The sequence below is a fragment of the Trichomycterus rosablanca genome, chromosome 20 (assembly GCF_030014385.1).
Source record: "Trichomycterus rosablanca isolate fTriRos1 chromosome 20, fTriRos1.hap1, whole genome shotgun sequence".
NCBI classification, from domain to species: Eukaryota; Metazoa; Chordata; class Actinopteri; order Siluriformes; family Trichomycteridae; genus Trichomycterus; species Trichomycterus rosablanca.
In genome coordinates this window covers 14,044,425-14,064,299 of record NC_086007.1, presented here as the reverse complement: position 1 = coordinate 14,064,299, position 19,875 = coordinate 14,044,425, and the positions used below count along the sequence as shown (strand labels likewise).

The 19,875-nt window shown below is 40.7% G+C and overlaps 1 protein-coding gene across 1 annotated transcript; it reads left to right on the top strand.

Annotated features, from left to right (window-relative positions):
• Positions 1–4,380: 4,380 nt before the first annotated feature.
• Positions 4,381–19,832, top strand: ppm1da (protein phosphatase, Mg2+/Mn2+ dependent, 1Da). The gene is made up of 6 exons (XM_063016645.1): positions 4,381–4,929; positions 11,223–11,451; positions 15,236–15,360; positions 15,668–15,849; positions 15,947–16,183; positions 18,730–19,832. The coding sequence occupies exons 1-6, from the start codon at positions 4,446–4,448 to the stop codon at positions 19,120–19,122; spliced, it is 1,650 nt and encodes a 549-aa protein (XP_062872715.1). The 5' UTR covers positions 4,381–4,445; the 3' UTR covers positions 19,123–19,832.
• Positions 19,833–19,875: the final 43 nt, after the last annotated feature.

Below are 19,875 nucleotides of genomic sequence, written 5' to 3'. Positions count from 1 at the left end.
TTTGATGTAAGTATGACTAGCTGATTGCAGTGTTTTGAGGCGTTTCCCACTAATTATTATTTTTTTCACAGCTTTGCAAATATCTAATTTTTTTATTTCTAACTTTTGGAAGCAATTTATCAGACAAAATCATATGGGAAATGTAAATGCATGAATGTACTAGTAGTTTAAAAGGAACATTTTTCTTTTGGGTAGATGTGTTCTGGGATTTGGGGAAAAAAATGGTAAAGATATTCCAATTAAAAGTCAATATATTTTTTATATGTTTGATAACCCTATTTGTCGACCAATTAAGTCTTATATAATTAACTTAATAACAATAATACTAGCTAAATATTATATTCATAAAGTTAAAAATGCTAAAAAGAAATTGCCATCTTGTATTTCTTTAATAAATTCAAATTTGAAAATATATTAACAAACAATAAATTCTTTGAGCCCCTTGTTAAACAAGAAATTATGTTAATTGGTAACTGTTTTAAAACACTTTAAATTTATATAAGGATAGCATTTTCTAAGGAGATTTTCATTCATTTATTTATTTATATTTTATTGACTTTTATTTTATATGATATACTATTTGTACAAGATTTATTTTAGATGATTGTTTGTAGGGCAGTTGTAGCCTAGCAGTTAAGGTACTGGACTTGTAATCAAAAGGTTGCTGGTTTAAGCCCCACCACTGCCAGGTTGTCACTGTTGGGCCCTTGAGCAAGGCCCTTAACCCTCAATTGCTTAGACTATACACTCTCACAGTACTGTAAGTCTACTAAAGTGTCTGCTAAATTCCGAAAATGTAAATGTAAATGATTGTAATTCTTCTGGCTTTTTTTCTTTTATGTTTATATTTTTTTATTTCTTTGCTGTTTTTGCAACATACTTTGTCAATTGTTAAAATTAGTGCGAGGTTATATTTGACTGCTCTGCTCTGCTGTAGGGCGGAGTTGCAGAAAAGGCGCCATATTGGAGTTCGAACACTTCCAACAAAAGCTCTTTGGCTCTTTGGAATTATCACTGTCACCACTGCTAATTTAAATTTACTTTTTTTTATGTGTGACAAGCCTCAATGTCCCAAAGCAGCTTAACAGGAATAAGGGTCCAAGCAAAAGGATAGCTAAAAAGCTTAGTCTAATTATTAGACAGTTACACAAAGGTGTGAATGGTATATATTTCTCTTTATGTTAGGGTACAAAAAAATGCATCACTGTTTACACATGGATGTATAAATTGCTGTTTGCTTCAGGTTGTATATTTTTCAGTTTCACACCAGTATATAAGGCTGACCACTGGCCAGTGCGCTCATGGCAAGGCAAGTTTGAGTGAGGCAAGATTGTGGGTACCAGATGGGTGGGACATTTAACATTCCTTAATCCAGTGCCACATGTACTGGGAATATGTCATAGAGGGACCAGAGATCCTGCACCTACAAATACCACTGACCTGTGGGTGGCTATCCAGATGGCATGGGTCAACACCCCTACAGATATTCTGCTAGGTATATCATTGGTACATACCTCATACCTCATTTGTACATACATTCCATATATACCATATACATCTGTTTACCATGTTTCATATATACATTCCTCTATCATGTCCATAGCACCTTAATCTGTATCACTTTAACCTGCATAGCACCTTAATCTTAATCTGCACCTCAATCTGTATATTGTTTTTAGCTGTATATCTTGTTTATAGTACATTTGATAATATATTCAACTTCACAGATCTTGTTCATACCACAGCTATTTACCCACTGTAAATAATGTATATTATAGATACCGTATATCCTGCACTTTCTGCTTATTGCACTTCTGGTTAGATGCTAAACTGCATTTCGTTGCTTTGTACTTGTACACGTGTAATGACAATAAAGTTGAATCTAATCTAATCTAATCTAATATTTCTGTCCACTTGTGGAACCAATGCCTGCTGCACTTAGCCAGGCTGAAGGGGTACCTAACATGATACTAGTTCCTGTACCAAGACTTTTGGCATGATATAGATATACTTTATTTGTCATATATACATATACAGGTGTACAGTACAATGAAATTCTTTCTTCGCATATCCCAGCTTGTTTGGAAGTTGGGGTCAGAGCGCAGGGTCAGCCATCGTACGGCGCCTCTGGAGCAGATAAGGTTAAGGGCCTTGCTCAAGGACCCAACAGTGGCTGCATAGCAGAGCCCGGATTTGAACCGACAATCTTCCAGTTGATAGCCCAAAGCTCTACCCACTAGGCTACCACTGTCCATACCAGTGTCGGAATGAATCATGAAACACGGGACGGGATGGTAAACTTGTCCATTGTGCCAGTAAATGGTATGCACATGAGGTTTGCCTTGGTGTTGAGAGTGGCGTGAGAGCTGTATCTCAGATGTGGAAAGATGTAAATTTCGGGACACATCATCAGTAGTGTACCTTTGAGTCAAGGGGTGTTTCGGCCTTTCAACACTAAAGGTTGCCAGCTACAGGGTGATCAAACCTGAGCTTGTGTCCCATGTCCAATCATGAGAATTGCCTGGTTATTTAAGTGGCGCAGCCCACAGGACTATGCAAGGCAGGGGGTGTCCTCTTCCCTGAGTCAAGCCTAGAGCTACTCGCATACCTTGTTCATCCTCCTCCTGGAGGGTTGTGACCTGGGTTCTCTAATGGGATGGGGTGGGGGAGGATTAGTGAGCGGGTCCTGTCGATGCTCTTTGAGCCCAGCAATGGTCCTTCCGCTTGATCCATATCCATTGGCTGCTTCTTTCGGCCGCTTCAGAGACTGATCTAATTGTTTGTCGCAGAGCCTGTCTATGGACAGCGCACGCCCCCATCACCAACAACGGAGCCACGGTGGAGAGGGTCAGCAGCTTCAGGTTCCTCGGAGACACATCACTGAGGATCTCACATGGACAGAACACACCACACGGGTGGTGAAGAAGGCCCAACAACGCCTCTTTTTCCTCAGACGGCTTAAGAGGTTTGGCATGAGTACCCGTATCCTCAGGACATTTTACACGTGCACTGTGGAAAGTGTACTGACAGGCCGCATCACCGCCTGGTACGGGAGCTGCACTGCTCTGGAACGGAAAGCCCTGCAGAGGGTCGTACGGACAGCCCAGCGTATCACCAGGGTTCAACTGCCAAACCTCCAAGATCTTTACACCAGCCGCTGCCTAAGGAAGACCAGGAGGATTATAAAAGACTCCACCCACCCGAGCCACTGCCTGTTTTTACAGCTGCCGAGCGGCAGGACCAGAACCAGCCGGTTCCAAGACAGCTTCTTCCCCCGAGCCATCAGACTGCTGAACAGCAATGGACAAGCACACTCCTCATAATCTATACAGTGATCCCCCCCCATACAACCCATTCTGCACTCTGCACTTTACCATGTGTAACTCATATCTTGCACAATAACTGTACATCTCGGACTTATTATTTCAATTCTATTTTATATATTTATATTCATTCACTTTTCATAATTTTGCCCATCTGCACATAAACATTACTGTATTATATCTGTATATATTAAACAAATGGTGCTAGTTTTTATGTAAGCTAATGTGTATATTTTTTATAATTAATGTGTATTGGAACTGTGAGAGACTGAGCACCTAAGCATTTCACTCACCTTTCACACCTGTGTTAATGTGACGTGACAATAAAGTGATTTGATTTGATTTGGATGCCAAGGTCTTTCAGCAGCCTGATGGTGGAAGAAGCCACAAAACCTCTGCATCCCACTTCACTTTCGCGTTCCATCCTCGTTGCTGAGTATATATTGCTATTTTACACCTGGGTGTAGATAATGTATAATGTAAATAATACAATTTGAAAATATTATACAATCTGAAAATAATATAAAAAAAAATAGTAAGTAAAGTAAGTAAAATTTATTTATATAGCACTTTTCACAGATAAGAATCACAAAGTGCTTTACAAAAACATTGCAATACAAAATATATACACTCATCTACATAATAAAACACAACATAAAATAAATTAAACAATAATAAAAAGTAAAAAAAAATAAAATTTAAAAATTTAAATAAATAAATAAATAAAAAATAAATAAATAATGAAAAAATTAATACAAATAAATAAATAAATAATAATAAATAAAAAAAAATCAATAAAATAAAATAAAAATTAAATAAATAATTTTTGTGATATTTACACCTGGGAGTAGATAGTATAAATTGCTGTTTACACCAGGGTGTAAATTGTACACTTTGCTGCTTACACCAGTGTGCAAATAGCATCTGCCATGAAAAAAATTCTATTAAATAAAGTGGTTTAAAAGGACTTTTATTTTTACTTTGTTTGGCCTTTAGAACACGCGCCTATCGGATGACGTCAGCAGACCTAGAAAGGTCGAAAATAAACAAAGAGCGAGAGAAGCGCCTCGCACTATTTAACTCTCAGTTCTGCCCGAAGCTACAGTCAGTGTCTGATAAACGATGGAGAACGTCTTCTCATGTCGAGCGAGTATTTATTTGGACCAGGGAGGAAGGAAATACATGGAGGATTTTGTCCATATTAAGCAGGATGATGAACCGAGTGAGGACGAGCTGAACGCTGCTGCGGCAGGGGAACATGGCGAGGCGGAAGTGCACAATGGCAGTGATAAAGTTGAGAGGACAGGAGCGGTGGTGAGTGAGGAATCAGGGGATGAATGGCTCTCATCTACCACACAGCACAGATCCAGCTTCGCTCCGTGTACAGAGGAAGGTGATGGTGTGAACAGTGAGCGTGTTCGTGCTGTGGCTTTCTATGCGGTGTTTGATGGGCACGGTGGGCCGGACGCAGCGCGCTTTGCGCAGCATCATCTGTGGGATCTGATCAAAAAACAAAGAGGATTCTGGTCCAGCGATGATGAGGAGGTTTGTGCTGCTATACGAAAGGGATTCATTGCCTGTCATCACGCCATGTGGAAGAAACTGCGTAAGTATAACGATGGCTGAGGGCGGCACGGTGGCTCAGTGGGTAGCACTGTCGCCTCACAACAAGAAGGTCCCCAGGTGGGGCGGTCTGGGTCCTTTCTGTGTGGTTTGCATGTTCTCCCTGTGTCTGCGTGGGTTTCCCCCGGGAGCTCCGGTTTCCTCCCACAGTCCAAAAACATGCAAGTGAGGTGAATTGGAGATACAAAATTGTCCATGACTGTGTTCGATATAACCTTGAGAAGTGATGAATCTTGTGTAAAGATAAACTACCGTTTCCTGTCATGAATGTAACCAAAAGTGTAAAACATGACGTTAAAATCCTAATAAACAAACAAATAACGATGGCTGATGTAGCCGAGATCGGTAAATACCGTGGTATTGTGTTTACGGGTGATTCTTCAATTGGGACTTTTACGTCCCTAGGTTATGAATTTGTGTTAAAAATACTTTATTACAAAACAAATATTTTAGGTATTAAAAAGAGCATTCATTGCATCACTAAAAAAATTACATACCAAAATAATTATGATTTCCATTTTTTATGATGATTTAAACATCAATATTACAAGGCTACTTTGGCCTTGTCCCCAACCCACACTTTAAAACTTCTCTGCTCTAATAAAATGCTAAAAAGTGTTCAATTCATTATAAAAATCACAATGTGAGTTTTATAATAACTTAAAAAGAAACAAAATGTAATTTTAGTTTTCATATTTGTACAACCTATGCATATTTTTGAGCAATATATTACTGTCCCCAGCATTATCGTCATTACCGCAACAGTGTATGGTTTCTGTAGGGAATCATTTGAAGGTAACACTTGTTTATGTTGTAACCATGGAAACAAAGACTCGCAAGGAAGCACATGCCAGCCATGAGAGAAGATTGACATTTTAATGTCTGGAAATGTGAGTAATTTAATCATGTATTCCTCCTGATCATAGAGTATATTTATTCAGCGTCATTGCCATTTACATCAATATGGCAGTACTTACCAAAAAAAAAGAAATGTACACATTTCCCCGTGTCTGTATGGGTTTCCTCCAACAGTCCAAAGACGTGCAAGTGAGGTGAATTGGAGATACAAACATTGCCCATAATATTAAACTTGTGAACTGATAAATCTTGTGTAACCAGTAACTACCTGTTCTGTCATGAATGTAACCAAAGTGTGTAAAACATGACATTAAAATCCTAATAAATAATAAAATAATATGGTCAACATGACATCGACGGAGTCACTATGTCGCAGATGGACTAATCAATCAGTCAATGTCTCATCTGCTGTTCAGTTACTGATTAGTACTTAACTGTTTAGGCAACTTTATGTCAGAGTCTGGCTAGTAAAGATAAACTAAACTTCTTTCATACATATTAGGCTGTGACCAAAGTCTAAACAAAAAACTGAGATGTTTTAATATATTTATTTAACTAACAAGCAAAAAAGGAAGGAAAGAAAGAAACTTTGTAATGTTTTGGTTAATCAGCTTGATTGCATTTTCTGAATATGAACAGATTTAGAATTTAATCGTTAAAACATTGTCATTCAGTCTGAGTTGCACAAGGCCGCAAACGTCTGTTGACCTTCAGGTTAGCAATGCAATATGTCGGCGCTCAGGTGGTGCAGCGGGATATTCCGCTAGCACACCAGCACCGAGATTATGAACTCGTCGGTTCGAAACTGGGCGTTGCCACCGGTCGGCTGGGCGTCACCTAGCGGGCATAAGCAGGCAGTGCCTGCAGCAGACACGTTTCTGCTAGGGTGGGATGACCGGACTATGTAGGTGGGGTCTTCAAACGCTGTGTAAGGACTAGGGCTGGGCGATATATCGAGTTTTAAAGATATATCGATATATTTTCATACGCGATATAAGATAAGACAATATCGCGTATATCGATATACAGTAGATGTTGCGTTCTATTTAGATCCGACAGTTCGTCGTTCCCTTCTCCCAGTTTGTCTCTGCACATGTTCACCTGCCCCGCCCCTCTCCCTCACTGAACACAACTCGCCCCTCCCCCACCACGTGAGTCGCCCGCAGGGCATGTTCTAAACAGCTCTAGTGACTATAGAGCTCCGTCTAAAAATGATATTTTCGTTGTTGATCTCTTTGAATCAATAACACTTGCACTGATGTAGATTTGAAAATGACAACACTGAATATAACATTTCAAGAACAAAACTGTTTGATGTTTATATGAGCTTTGATCTGGTCTGGGTGCAGAGTTTTATATCGGGCGCAGAACGCTGAGACGAGCAAGCGAGCGCAGCTACTATGGGGAGCGAGATGCGGGTTTTACCCCGAAAAAATAATAATGAAAAAACACACAAGAAAAGCAAAAGAGAACTTAATATTTTAACAATGATTGGGAGGAAAAGTGTGTGTTTCATTCAGGGGACGACGACAGAGAGCGGCACAATGTGGAGAGAGGCTTCAGTACGTGTCACAGAAACGTCCATTTAAATCGTAGCTTTTAAAAAATCTTACTTAACTGATCATTTGTATAAACATGGGACAGAGTTCATGATTTGTTCTAAAACAAAAGTAGTGATCAGTACAAACGGGACATTATTTGAAGATGGGACTGTTAATGATTTCCTAAAAAAATGCTACAGAAGTCATAATTTATAAAAAAAAAAAAAAAAAAAAAAAAAAAAAAAAAAATTGTGTGATTTTGATCAAAATGCTACAAATATGCTCATTCATACAAAACTGTCAGGAACAATATTTACAAAAATATCAGAGATGTGATCACTCTGACTTTCAGAAATAAATAATGTTACATGTTTAAATATGTCTGTGTTTCCTGCCATGGTACATCATTGTTAATAATTATTGCAAGAAATAATTAACATGTGATCAGACAGTCTCTTCACATATATGAATATTTATTATTAGTATTATTAATCATAATATTATCATTAAAGGTAAACCATGCAACCTTATGTTATTCAGGAAGTTTGTATCCTACAAGTAGCCCTTTGGCTTACTCAGTACCCTTAAAGTAGCCCTCTGTTTCAAAAAGGTTGGTGACCCCTGATTTAATATATGCCAATAGTTTATTTTTGAGGAATTTCTCTACAGCGGAATGTTAATAAAAGTGCCTGTATAACATTTGGAACATGTAGCTTTGTCTCAGAAGTGTCTTTTTGTTATTACTGTATGGGATGAAAAAATATCGAGATATATATCGTATATCGCCATTCAGCTAAAAAATATCGAGATATTATTTTTGCTCCATATCGCCCAGCCCTAGTAAGGACCCTGATTGGCAGATAGAGGTGCATAGGTGAAAAAGGGTTCTGTTAAGGGCTGCGTGTGGGTCGGAGGAGGCGTGAGCAGCAATATACCCACCTCGACTGCAATCAGGGATCCCACAGCAGCGGAGGACAAATTGACTACACTAAATTGGGAGAAAATGCATAAATGAAATAGCAATGCAATATGTCAAGCAGTACATTTATGGCATTTAGCAGGCACTTTTATCCACATGACTGAATACCATGCAAGCAATTGAAGGCCTTGCTCAGGCCCACCAACAGTGCCAGCTTGGAGGTAGTGGGGATTGAAAAGGCAGCCTTATGATTACTAGTTCCTGTAACAATGTACATGAATAAGTAACTTTAAAATTGGTTTGCTTTTTTTAAGTCGACATAAGCCCCCTCTGCCTGCCCCCTGGACTCTGAGAAAACCGAACGTAATACTTAATGTAGCAAAGTCCTCGAAACAGACTGTCACCTCTTGACTACCTGTTCTTATACAACACAATCAGACTCAGTGTTCCAAAACACAGCTCTATTTTTACGGACGGATCAAAAACAGAGACCCATGTGGGTGCCGCGTTTTTTTTTTTACCAACGGCCACTGTAATAGTATCCGTCTCCCTCAACATGCCTCAATATTCACGGCAGAGGCTCATGCACTCCTCTTGGCCATCAGGCATCAGATATATCTATTAGTCCCTGTAAACACTATGTGATTTGCTCTGACTAAATCCTGCAAGCAAGCTCTTGAGTCCATGAGAACAGATCACCCAATAATCCAAGAACTGCTTAAATTGGACAAAGAACTTTACAACCGCGGCGTTTCCATTGTCTACTGCTGGGTCTCCAGTCATAGTGGCATAGAAGGAAATGAAAAAGCAGACTGCTTGGCAAAGGAAGCAAGAAACAAAGAGATTGCTTGGAGATACATCACAAAAACTGATGCCTACCCAGAAATCAAAGTTTACTGCAGAATAAAATGGCAAGAAGACTGGTTCAGCAATACCCAAAACAAACCGTATGGAATAACTCCCAACATCAATATTAAACACAACCGAGACTTCTTAAATAGGCAAGACCAGACAATTATAACCAGGGGCCGAATTGGTCATACTGCCCTCACCCACCGACACCTCCTGGTTGGCGAGCAGGCACCAACCTGTCAATTCTGTGCTACATCTCTAACAAACATATTTTATTAGAATGTCCTAGAATTTCAGCCATCAGAGAATTTTTTTTATGCCATAAATATAGCCAATATGTTGCTGATATGGCAATAAACCCGAACAAAATTTAAGTCGACATAATATTGCTTTGCAATAATATCGTCATAAATTGCGCACACTCCTCCCCCTAATTTTTCCCCCTAATCTAGTCGTGTCCAATTACCCTGATTGTGTCCTCTATACTGATTCGACCCTTCACCGCTGACTGAGGACGCCTCTCAACTGACATACGCCCCCTCTGGCAACGTACAGTCAGTACAGACTAGGGTTGGGCGATATTGCCGATTTTCATACCGTCATGCCGTCTTCATAAAATACCACGGTATTACCGGGGGGACGGATGTGCGGACGTCTCTCTGTTAGTAATGGGTCGTTCGCGAGCGCTCCGATTCTATTGAACGGCTCTTTCAAATGAACCGAGTCGCATCTCTGGGAGCCGTTATATACAGTACATGTTTTCATTTTTGCACCGTTTTAATCGGCTGTAATACACCCATTCTGCTTCACATCAGTACAGGGAATTAATCAGTCATAATAAAAGCTGTTTATTGTCGGAATTCAAATCTGAAATCTGAGTATCGCGAAGAGTGAGCGCGACACACACACACACACACACACACAGATAATATTATATTGTATAAACTTGCACAAGTGTGTTTTTTTGCAAGTTCGGGCTTGTCAGTGAATGTAACCGTATTCGGTACACAGATGTGATGACATGCCAGCGCGTTGTGCCGCCCCATCCTATGGTTTTGAATGGCAAGATGCTAACTGTTAGCTTAGCAAGCAAAACCCGATGGAATCGCTGTCTAAGTAGCGCGTTCGAATAACCTGCCTTATAATAAGTCATTGACTTATTAGAATCCTCTCTACTGAGGCAGCTGCCTATGTAGGCAGTAAGACAGCAAGGCAGCTCACTAGGTGTTTGAACACACCCTATGTAGAGCGCTCCTTAGCTTTTGTGTTATCGCCTCAAAAAGTGAGAACCCCCACAACCAATCAGTGAGCTCCAACCACCTACAACTCCCGCCCCTCTTTTATTGTGGATGCGGCAAGGTCTTAAAGTCTCCGTTTTCAAGGTAGACCTTAAGCAGAAATTTGGCGCTTCACATTTTTAAAATACCGTCACCGTTTTTAAATACCGTCAACATTTTTAAATACCGCGGTATACCGTAATACCGTCATACCGCCCAACCCTAGTACAGACTGCATTTTTTACCTGCACGAGTCGAGTTCATACACTGTGTATGGAGGGCCACACCCTAATCAGCATTATTCCCCAGCCCTGTGCAGGCGCCATCAGTCAGCCAGCAGGGGCCGCAGTCGCACCAGTTATGAGGACCTATGATCCGACTTCTTTTACCCTCTAACCCTGAACAGCAGCCAATCGTTGTTCATGCTGCCACCCAGCCCAGTCAAAAAGGCAGAGCTGAGATTTCGAAACCCCAACTCTAGTGCGCTAGCGTACTTTATCGCTGCGCCACCTGAGCGGCCAATTGTGCACACATTAGCCTACATAGGCAGTAAGAACATTAAGAATTCAAAGTTCACCATAATAATGCTGAAATGACCTGGTCTTTACTGCTAAAGTAAACATGTTCATCCCCAACCAGTCTGTTTACATAATTTACATTTAAAGCTGTTTATATGATGTACAATATGATGGATATGATGCTACAGTTGGTCTCACAAATGAAGCAGGGAATCAATTTGGATTCATTGTAGCTTTTAATGCACATAATTTTTATGTATTTAATTAAAATTTGAATGGTAATGATTCATCTTATGCTTTGCTTTTTGCAGCGGAATGGCCGAGGACAGCAACCGGCCTCCCTAGCACATCTGGAACAACCGCGAGCATTGTTGTGATACGGCGGGACCGTGTTTATGTGGCTCATGTTGGGGACTCGGCCGTGGTTATAGGTGTCCAAGACAGTCCCAATGATCGGGTTCTTCGAGCTGAGGAAATCACACAGGATCACAAACCTGAGCTTCCCAAAGAAAGGAAGAGGATTGAAGGACTGGGGGGCAGGTGAGTTTCTTATGCCTAGTTCACTTCACACTATTTTTGCCCTGATTTTCGCTCGCTGACAGGTCGCCGCTAGATGTGGCAGCTCAGAAGCAACTCGGTGTTCATTCGGGGCTGGAAAATCGGCTCTCGATCGCTATGTGTGGACTGTTTAACTCAGTCGCTCGCAGCTCGCCAATCGCTCGCAGCGTAAAGAAAAACATCTAACATGCTAAGTATCTGGACCATTAGGCGACTCAAAATCATGTAGCGTGAAAGATATTGCGATCAGGTTGTAATTGTTATGAACGCAAAATACAGAAGGGAAACCCTGGGGGAGGAGTTGTAAATATGTGGAACAGGGGCATAATATAGTTTATATAGTAATACATCGGCACACACAAGCTTTACGGTATTTGGGACTTCCACGCCAAACCATAATACCAACGTTGCATTGCAAAAAATATGTATTAACCCCTTGTCACTTCTTGCGTGTGTTTTCATGACAAAACGTAGTTTGGGAGACCAGACAGACTCCTGGTGATAGATCGTGTAGTGTGTGACCCCATACTGTAGGTCCAGAGGCAACAGTTCATAGCGTGAACAGGGCACTTGTAGCCTGGTGGTTAAGGTACTGGACTACTAATCGAGAGCTTGCTGGTTCAAGCCCCACCACTGCCAGGTTGCCACTGTTGGGCCCTTGAGCAAGGCCCTTAACCCTCAATTGATTAGATGTAGCATTGTTGAGCAGTATAATGTTAGAGTACTGTAAGTCTTTTCTGATAAATGCCAAAAATGTAATGTAAATGACATTTATTATGCTGTATGGGGATGCTAATGACAAAGAAGCCATTGTTCCAATAATACTGTCTTTTTTTTAAAATGTAATTTAATTTTATTTAATTTTATTTTTTTAAATTATCTATTTTTCCCTCCCAACTTTTATTCCCATTCCAATCGTGTCCAATTACCCTGATTGCGTCCTCTATACTGATTCGACCCTTTTGCCGCTGACTGAGGACGCCACTCAACTGACTTGCGCCCCCTCCGGCACGCAGTCAGTACAGCCTGCATTTTTCACCCGCACGAGTTCATACACCGAGAGACACTGCGCACGAGTTCATACACCGAGAGACACTGCGCACGGAGGGTCACACCCACTTCAATGTTATTCCTCAGCCCTGTGCAGGCGCCGTCAGTCAACCAGCAGGGGCCGCAGTTGTACCAGTTATGAGGACCTATGCTCCAGACTCTACCCCTAAGCCCCTTAACAACAGCCAAACGTTGTTCATACTGCCGCCCAACCCAGTCGGAAAGGTAGAGCTGAGTTTCGATACGATGCATCTAGAAACCCAACTCTGGTGCGCTAGCGTACTTTACCGCTGCGCCACCTGAGCGGCTAATACTGTCAGTTTTTAAGTTGGCGACTTGAAGTTGACAGTTGATTAAAACTGAAATACCAAGCAACAGATTTTGCACACATTTCAACAGTGGTACAGAGTAAGGAGCTAAAATTTACATTCTGTACCATTTTGTATAATGTACACTAACATCTTTAGATTGCATTTAGTTTTTTTTCTGCGAGTGAAATTTGCAATAGCCATGGTTTTGAAATGGGGTATTCAGCAAGCTCTTGGTCAGGTGTCCACATATTTTTAAGGGACAAGTAGTGTAAGTAGTTTACCTTTATGTTCAATGCTACAGTTATGTTTAACTTATTAGGGTCATTCCTACAATTCGGTGCCTTTTGTGTCCCCAGTACTGATCATTGTATTTATTAGGTACATTTTAAACAATACAATTTCTAAACATCTTACTGAAATAATTAACACTTTCAAATACTAAACACAATGTTTTCTACCCCTCCCCCCCAACACATTTTTACTGTATACATACTGTTTATATCTCTTAGATACCAGAGGTTTTCCCATGTCCCCAGTGCTGTACAATCTGATTTAGTGATTGATATATGAGGTTTAATCATGAAAATATCTCAGTCTTTCAATACTGTTTAAAATGTTCGATTAAGTCCCTCTAAACCCTGGATTTTTTTCTTTATGAGTTTCATTTTATCGCTGATTATAAGGGTTTTTCACACGTCCCTCAAGTTGCTGTCCACCCTGTTATTTCTTACTACTGACTCTTAAAATGAAGAGCTGTTTTACATACTGACATCATTTCCTGGAGTTCACATGATATTTTTAGAGGGAAAACAACTGTGGAAGATGAGTGGCTTATTAAACTCCTCATATTAATGTTGTTTTTCCACATTTTATCCTAAAAATCTTATACGGTCAACCATAACATGTCCACCCTGTTAAGGGACATGAGAAAAAGCTATACGATTTGATCATTTAAAAAATAATCATACTAAAAAGCAGAGAATTCTTTGTCTGATTTCACTTTTATGCTAGCATGGTTTTGCTCACTCGCTAGCTAATGGCTAATTTTATGTCAGAATGTCCACCCTGTTATGGTCCATCCTGTTACGACCTAACACGTAACGGGGTGGACGTCACAGTGTGTATGAGGTAGGGATGTCCCGATCACGTTTTTTTGTTCCCGATCTTTAATTTTGATCCCGATCCGAGTCTCAAACCGATACTTGTATTTTCTAGATATTGTCTAGATAAGAACTAGATAATACTGTTCACACAGTGCACACTTCAAGTACATTACAGTTATTCAAATTAATCCAATGTTTATGTTTAACAACTGAATAGTTCTGCAGTGCTGTAGGAAAAAAATTGCCTGCATCCAAGCTATTGCTTAATGTTCTTTTATTTTTACAAAATAAAAGTAAACAAACTTGTACATTGTAGTGGTAAAACTAGAACACTCAAAATGAAGTGAAGGTTCTTTTTGAGGAAAATCAGCATCTCTGTCGTGTTTGATGGACGTTTCTACGCGAAGTGAATGTTTGGAATGCATGGAATAGCGTGCTTGGCTAATGCGATGACTAGCTGTCGCTATTCAGTACCGTAACAGAAGAAGTTAATAAAGTGTTATGCTCCCGACAATATGTGAATATACCGTGTATTTATTTCTTTATTAAGCGAGTGTATCACTACGACGCTCTACTTACTATAAATAGTAAAATTCTACAGTAATGAACGCAGCTCTGCTCCTACCGCCTCGTGAAACGCTCGCATTGCAGACATTACACTTCGCTGTTGGACTTGTTTCACTTTCCAATTTAAAGTTTTTCCACACAGCGGACATGCTGACGTAAAACGAAGGATCGGGCTTAGGATCGGCCTTAATAAAGCCGATACCGATCAGTTAAAAATGCCTCGATCTGCCTTGATTCCGATCTTTAAGATCGGATCGGGACATCCCTAGTATGAGGTGCATGTGTAATTTAGCTTGACCAATATTAGTTTGGAAAAGTATAACATGTCCTTTTTATAATAAAACATGAAAAACAAATTAAAACAGTGTTTCATTTTCAAAAAGTTTTAAGGTCCAAAAGGCACCCAATCCCAAGATTGACCCATTACTTAAAAGTTACAGAAAAGACAGTGTGATCAATGATTGCAGTTATGGAAATGATAATTCACTGTCAAACAGTTTTTTTTTATGAAGACTAGTGTACATTTAGACTTAATAAAAGCACAGATTTATTATGAATAAAAATGTTTTATTAACATGTTTATGACATGTTTAACATGTTTATGACATGTTAGCTTTTCCTTAATGTTGTGATTAGGTTTGAAAATAACTGTGTGTTGCTTCCCCCCAGTAAACCTCAGCCTATAACCATACTGATTTAGTAATCAAGTAGTAAATAGTTGCTTTTCTGTTTTAGTGTAATTAAGAAGTCTGGTGTTAATCGGGTGGTGTGGAAGAGACCCAGACTCACTCACAATGGACCAGTCAGAAGGAGCACAGTCATCGACCAGATTCCATTCCTTGCTGTAGCTCGAGCTTTAGGTGAGTTTAACTTTGTTGGGTAACTGCTTAACTTTGCGAACCAGGGTTTAAATCTCTGTTATGAAACTGGCCTGACTGGGTGCTCTACAGACACAGTTAGTTGTGTCTGACGTCAGATTTGGGCTCACCTACTTGGCTGTGACAGTAGCGCCTACTTGGCACTAACATGCTCTTTGTGCTTGTGTCGGAGGAGGTTTGTGCAAACCTGCAGCCCTCCTCGGCCAGCATAGGTGTCTTGCAATTGGTGAGGATTTCAAGTGCATTGGTGAATTGGATATGTCTAACTGTGTTTATCTATATTTTCCAGGTGATCTGTGGAGTTATGACTTTTACAGTGGGGAGTTTGTGGTTTCACCAGAGCCTGATACCGCTGTCATCAAGCTGGATCTAAAACGTCATCGTTACATCATTCTGGGCAGCGATGGCTTATGGAACATGGTTTCGCCCCAAGAGGCAGTATCTTTGTGTCAGGAAACAGATAGGGCAAAGGTAAGTATTTATTAGGACACTTGTTGTCTCATGTTCTCTATTGGGAAGAAATCAACAACTGAAGGTATACCTGTGTGCTATCTATGTATGCTTACAGACTAGGTGTCAGAAAACAAGGGAACATGTCTGTAGTGCTCATGAGCTGGTGAGCCTGGCCCTTCAACGATGGAGTCAACGGTTGCTTCGTGCTGACAACACGAGCGCTATCGTCATCTGCTTGGAGCCAGTAGGAATATTTTCCGAACCCTTACCTCCATATGAAGTTGTACATAACCTAGAGGGAGCAAAAAGTTGCTCCACAGATGACTCTGCCGCCAGCTCTTTACCCACGCAGGTGAGGATCAGTACCAGTATGTCATTCACAGACCTTAGTGTCACATGCATAATTCCAGATACCTTCATTCTGCCTAAGCATATTAAACACAAATATACTCTGTATTGAGCACATTCAGTCCAAGTATGTAAACACATGTAATTATTTATTTATATAGTGGATATATGTGTACATACATGTATATACAGTGTATCACAAAAGTGAGTACACCCCTCACATTTCTGCAGATATTTAAGTATATCTTTTCATGGGACAACACTGACAAAATGACACTTTGACACAATGAAAAGTAGTCTGTGTGCAGCTTATATAACAGTGTAAATTTAATCTTCCCTCAAAATAACTCAATATACAGCCATTAATGTCTAAACCACCGGCAACAAAAGTGAGTACACCCCTTAGTGAAAGTTCCTGAAGTGTCAATATTTTGTGTGGCCACCATTATTTCCCAGAACTGCCTTAACTCTCCTGGGCATGGAGTTTACCAGAGCTTCACAGGTTGCCACTGGAATGCTTTTCCACTCCTCCATGACGACATCACGGAGCTGGCGGATATTCGAGACTTTGCGCTCCTCCACCTTCCGCTTGAGGATGCCCCAAAGATGTTCTATTGGGTTTAGGTCTGGAGACATGCTTGGCCAGTCCATCACCTTTACCCTCAGCCTCTTCAATAAAGCAGTGGTCATCTTAGAGGTGTGTTTGGGGTCATTATCATGCTGGAACACTGCCCTGCGACCCAGTTTCCGGAGGGAGGGGATCATGCTCTGCTTCAGTATTTCACAGTACATATTGGAGTTCATGTGTCCCTCAATGAAATGTAACTCCCCAACACCTGCTGCACTCATGCAGCCCCAGACCATGGCATTCCCACCACCATGCTTGACTGTAGGCATGACACACTTATCTTTGTACTCCTCACCTGATTGCCGCCACACATGCTTGAGACCATCTGAACCAAACAAATTAATCTTGGTCTCATCAGACCATAGGACATGGTTCCAGTAATCCATGTCCTTTGTTGACATGTCTTCAGCAAACTGTTTGCGGGCTTTCTTGTGTAGAGACTTCAGAAGAGGCTTCCTTCTGGGGTGACAGCCATGCAGACCAATTTGATGTAGTGTGCGGCGTATGGTCTGAGCACTGACAGGCTGACCCCCCACCTTTTCAATCTCTGCAGCAATGCTGACAGCACTCCTGCGCCTATCTTTCAAAGACAGCAGTTGGATGTGACGCTGAGCACGTGCACTCAGCTTCTTTGGACGACCAACACGAGGTCTGTTCTGAGTGGACCCTGCTCTTTTAAAACGCTGGATGATCTTGGCCACTGTGCTGAAGCTCAGTTTCAGGGTTTTGGCAATCTTCTTGTAGCCTTGGCCATCTTCATGTAGCGCAACAATTCGTCTTTTAAGATCCTCAGAGAGTTCTTGCCATGAGGTGCAATGTTGGAACTTTCAGTGACCAGTATGAGAGAGTGTGAGAGCTGTACTACTAAATTGAACACACCTGCTCACTATGCACACCTGAGACCTAGTAACACTAACGAGTCACATGACATTTTGGAGGGAAAATGACAAGCAGTGCTCAATTTGGACATTTAGGGGTGTAGTCTCTTAGGGGTGTACTCACTTTTGTTGCCGGTGGTTTAGACATTAATGGCTGTATATTGAGTTATTTTGAGGGAAGAATAAATTTACACTGTTATATAAGCTGCACACAGACTACTTTTCATTGTGTCAAAGTGTCATTTTGTCAGTGTTGTCCCATGAAAAGATATACTTAAATATCTGCAGAAATGTGAAGGGTGTACTCACTTTTGTGATACACTGTATACATACATACATACTGTACATACACCGACCATAACATTAAAACCACCTCCTTGTTTCTACACACATTGTCTATTTTATCGGCTACACTTACCATATAGAAGTACTTGATGGAGTTTTTAAACACCTCACTGTCCCTGCTGGACGGAGAATAGTCCACCAACAAAAAAATATCCAGACAACAGTGCCCCGTGGGCTGTGTCCTGTGACCACTGATGATGACCAACTCAAACAGCAGCAATAGATGAGCGATCGTCTCTGACTTTACATCTACAAGGTGGACCAACTAGGTAGGAGTGTCTAATAGAGTGGACAGTTGAGTGGACACGGTATTTAAAAACTCCAGCAGCGCTGCTGTGTCTGATCCACTCATACCAGCACAACACACACTAACACACCACCACCATGTCAGTGTCACTGCAGTGCTGAGAATGATCCACCACCTAAATAATACCTGCTCTGTGGTGGTCCTGTGGGAGTCCTGACCATTGAAGAACAGAGTAAAAGCAGGTTAAAAATGTATGTAGAGAAACAGATGGACTACAGTCAGTAATTGTAGAACTACAAAGTGCTCCTATATGATAAGTGGAGCTGATAAAATGTACAGTGAGTGTAGAAACAAGAAGGTGGTTTTAATATTATGGCTGATCGGTGTATATAAACTGGAATAAAGAGGTAAAACAAACTAGTTAATTTGTCTTATGTTTTACTTTTTTGTAGGAGTCACAAGTGCCGTCACCTGTGTGTGAGCAGGAATCACTGGGCCAAAAGAAAACTGGCAGTAAAACAGGCAGTAAAGAATCATCAGAATCTTCTCCATCAGAATCTGACCTTCCAAACCAAGATCCCAGTACTAAGAGTTTGAACCATGGCAAGAATAATGACCCAGCGCTTAAAGGCAAGCGAATGCTGGATGATCTCTCCATACCCGCAGGCAAGAGGCAACGTCGTAGTCTTCCTCAGTCCTCTCACAGCAATGCCTCAACGTGTACGTCCCGTCGGAGGTACAGCGATCGGCCTTCACTGCGACGCGGGAACAGAAGTCAGAAGCAGTCTGAAAAAGTCCAAGGACTGTTACAGGAACATGGAAATACTACAGTCTGTGTATGTTAACATTCCTGTTGCATGTGCTTTTATGCACACACACTTCGAGTAAGCTACTGAGGAAACAAGCTCTAGTTAGGAGGAGTTAGGAGGTCGAACGTAAGAATGAAATGATTCATTTGTTCTCAAAAAGCAGTTGTAATGATGCAATACAGCGTACTACTTTCCATCTGACGCGTTCCTATTTTTCTCTCACACGATGTTATCAAGGGTCTGTTACATGCTTTTTATCTGTATCTTGTCACCTTATCAACGATGATTTTCTAGGTTTGTTCTTGTAATGCTGCAGTCCAATCACATTCACATCTTGGGGCTTGTACTCAGTTGGGGTTGGTACACTTTAAGTTGAAGTATTCTTGCTTTCTTCCGTTCGTCGTAGTGGAAGGATGGCGAGTCAAATTCAACAGAAGAACACATATCTTCCGGGAAGATACTTCTCCACGCAGCTGACATGTACATATGTATTTTTATACACTTTGTTTGACAGAACAAAGAAGGCACACAGTTTCTCCTAGCATGAAATCTAAATCTTCTGTGGTTTTACCTCTGCATACGTGCAAGAACTATATATACACATAAAGGTCAAGGTTTTTAAACTACGTTTTAGCATTATCCACCGTCTCCTGTTTTCATTTTCCTGTATTCGGTTTATTTTAGAAAGTTGTTGATTTTTTATTTGTAAGAATTTCATGTGAAACTTAAGGTGCTGCTATGTTTAACCAGGTAAATAAACATACTTGATAAACTTGTTGAAATGTGTTG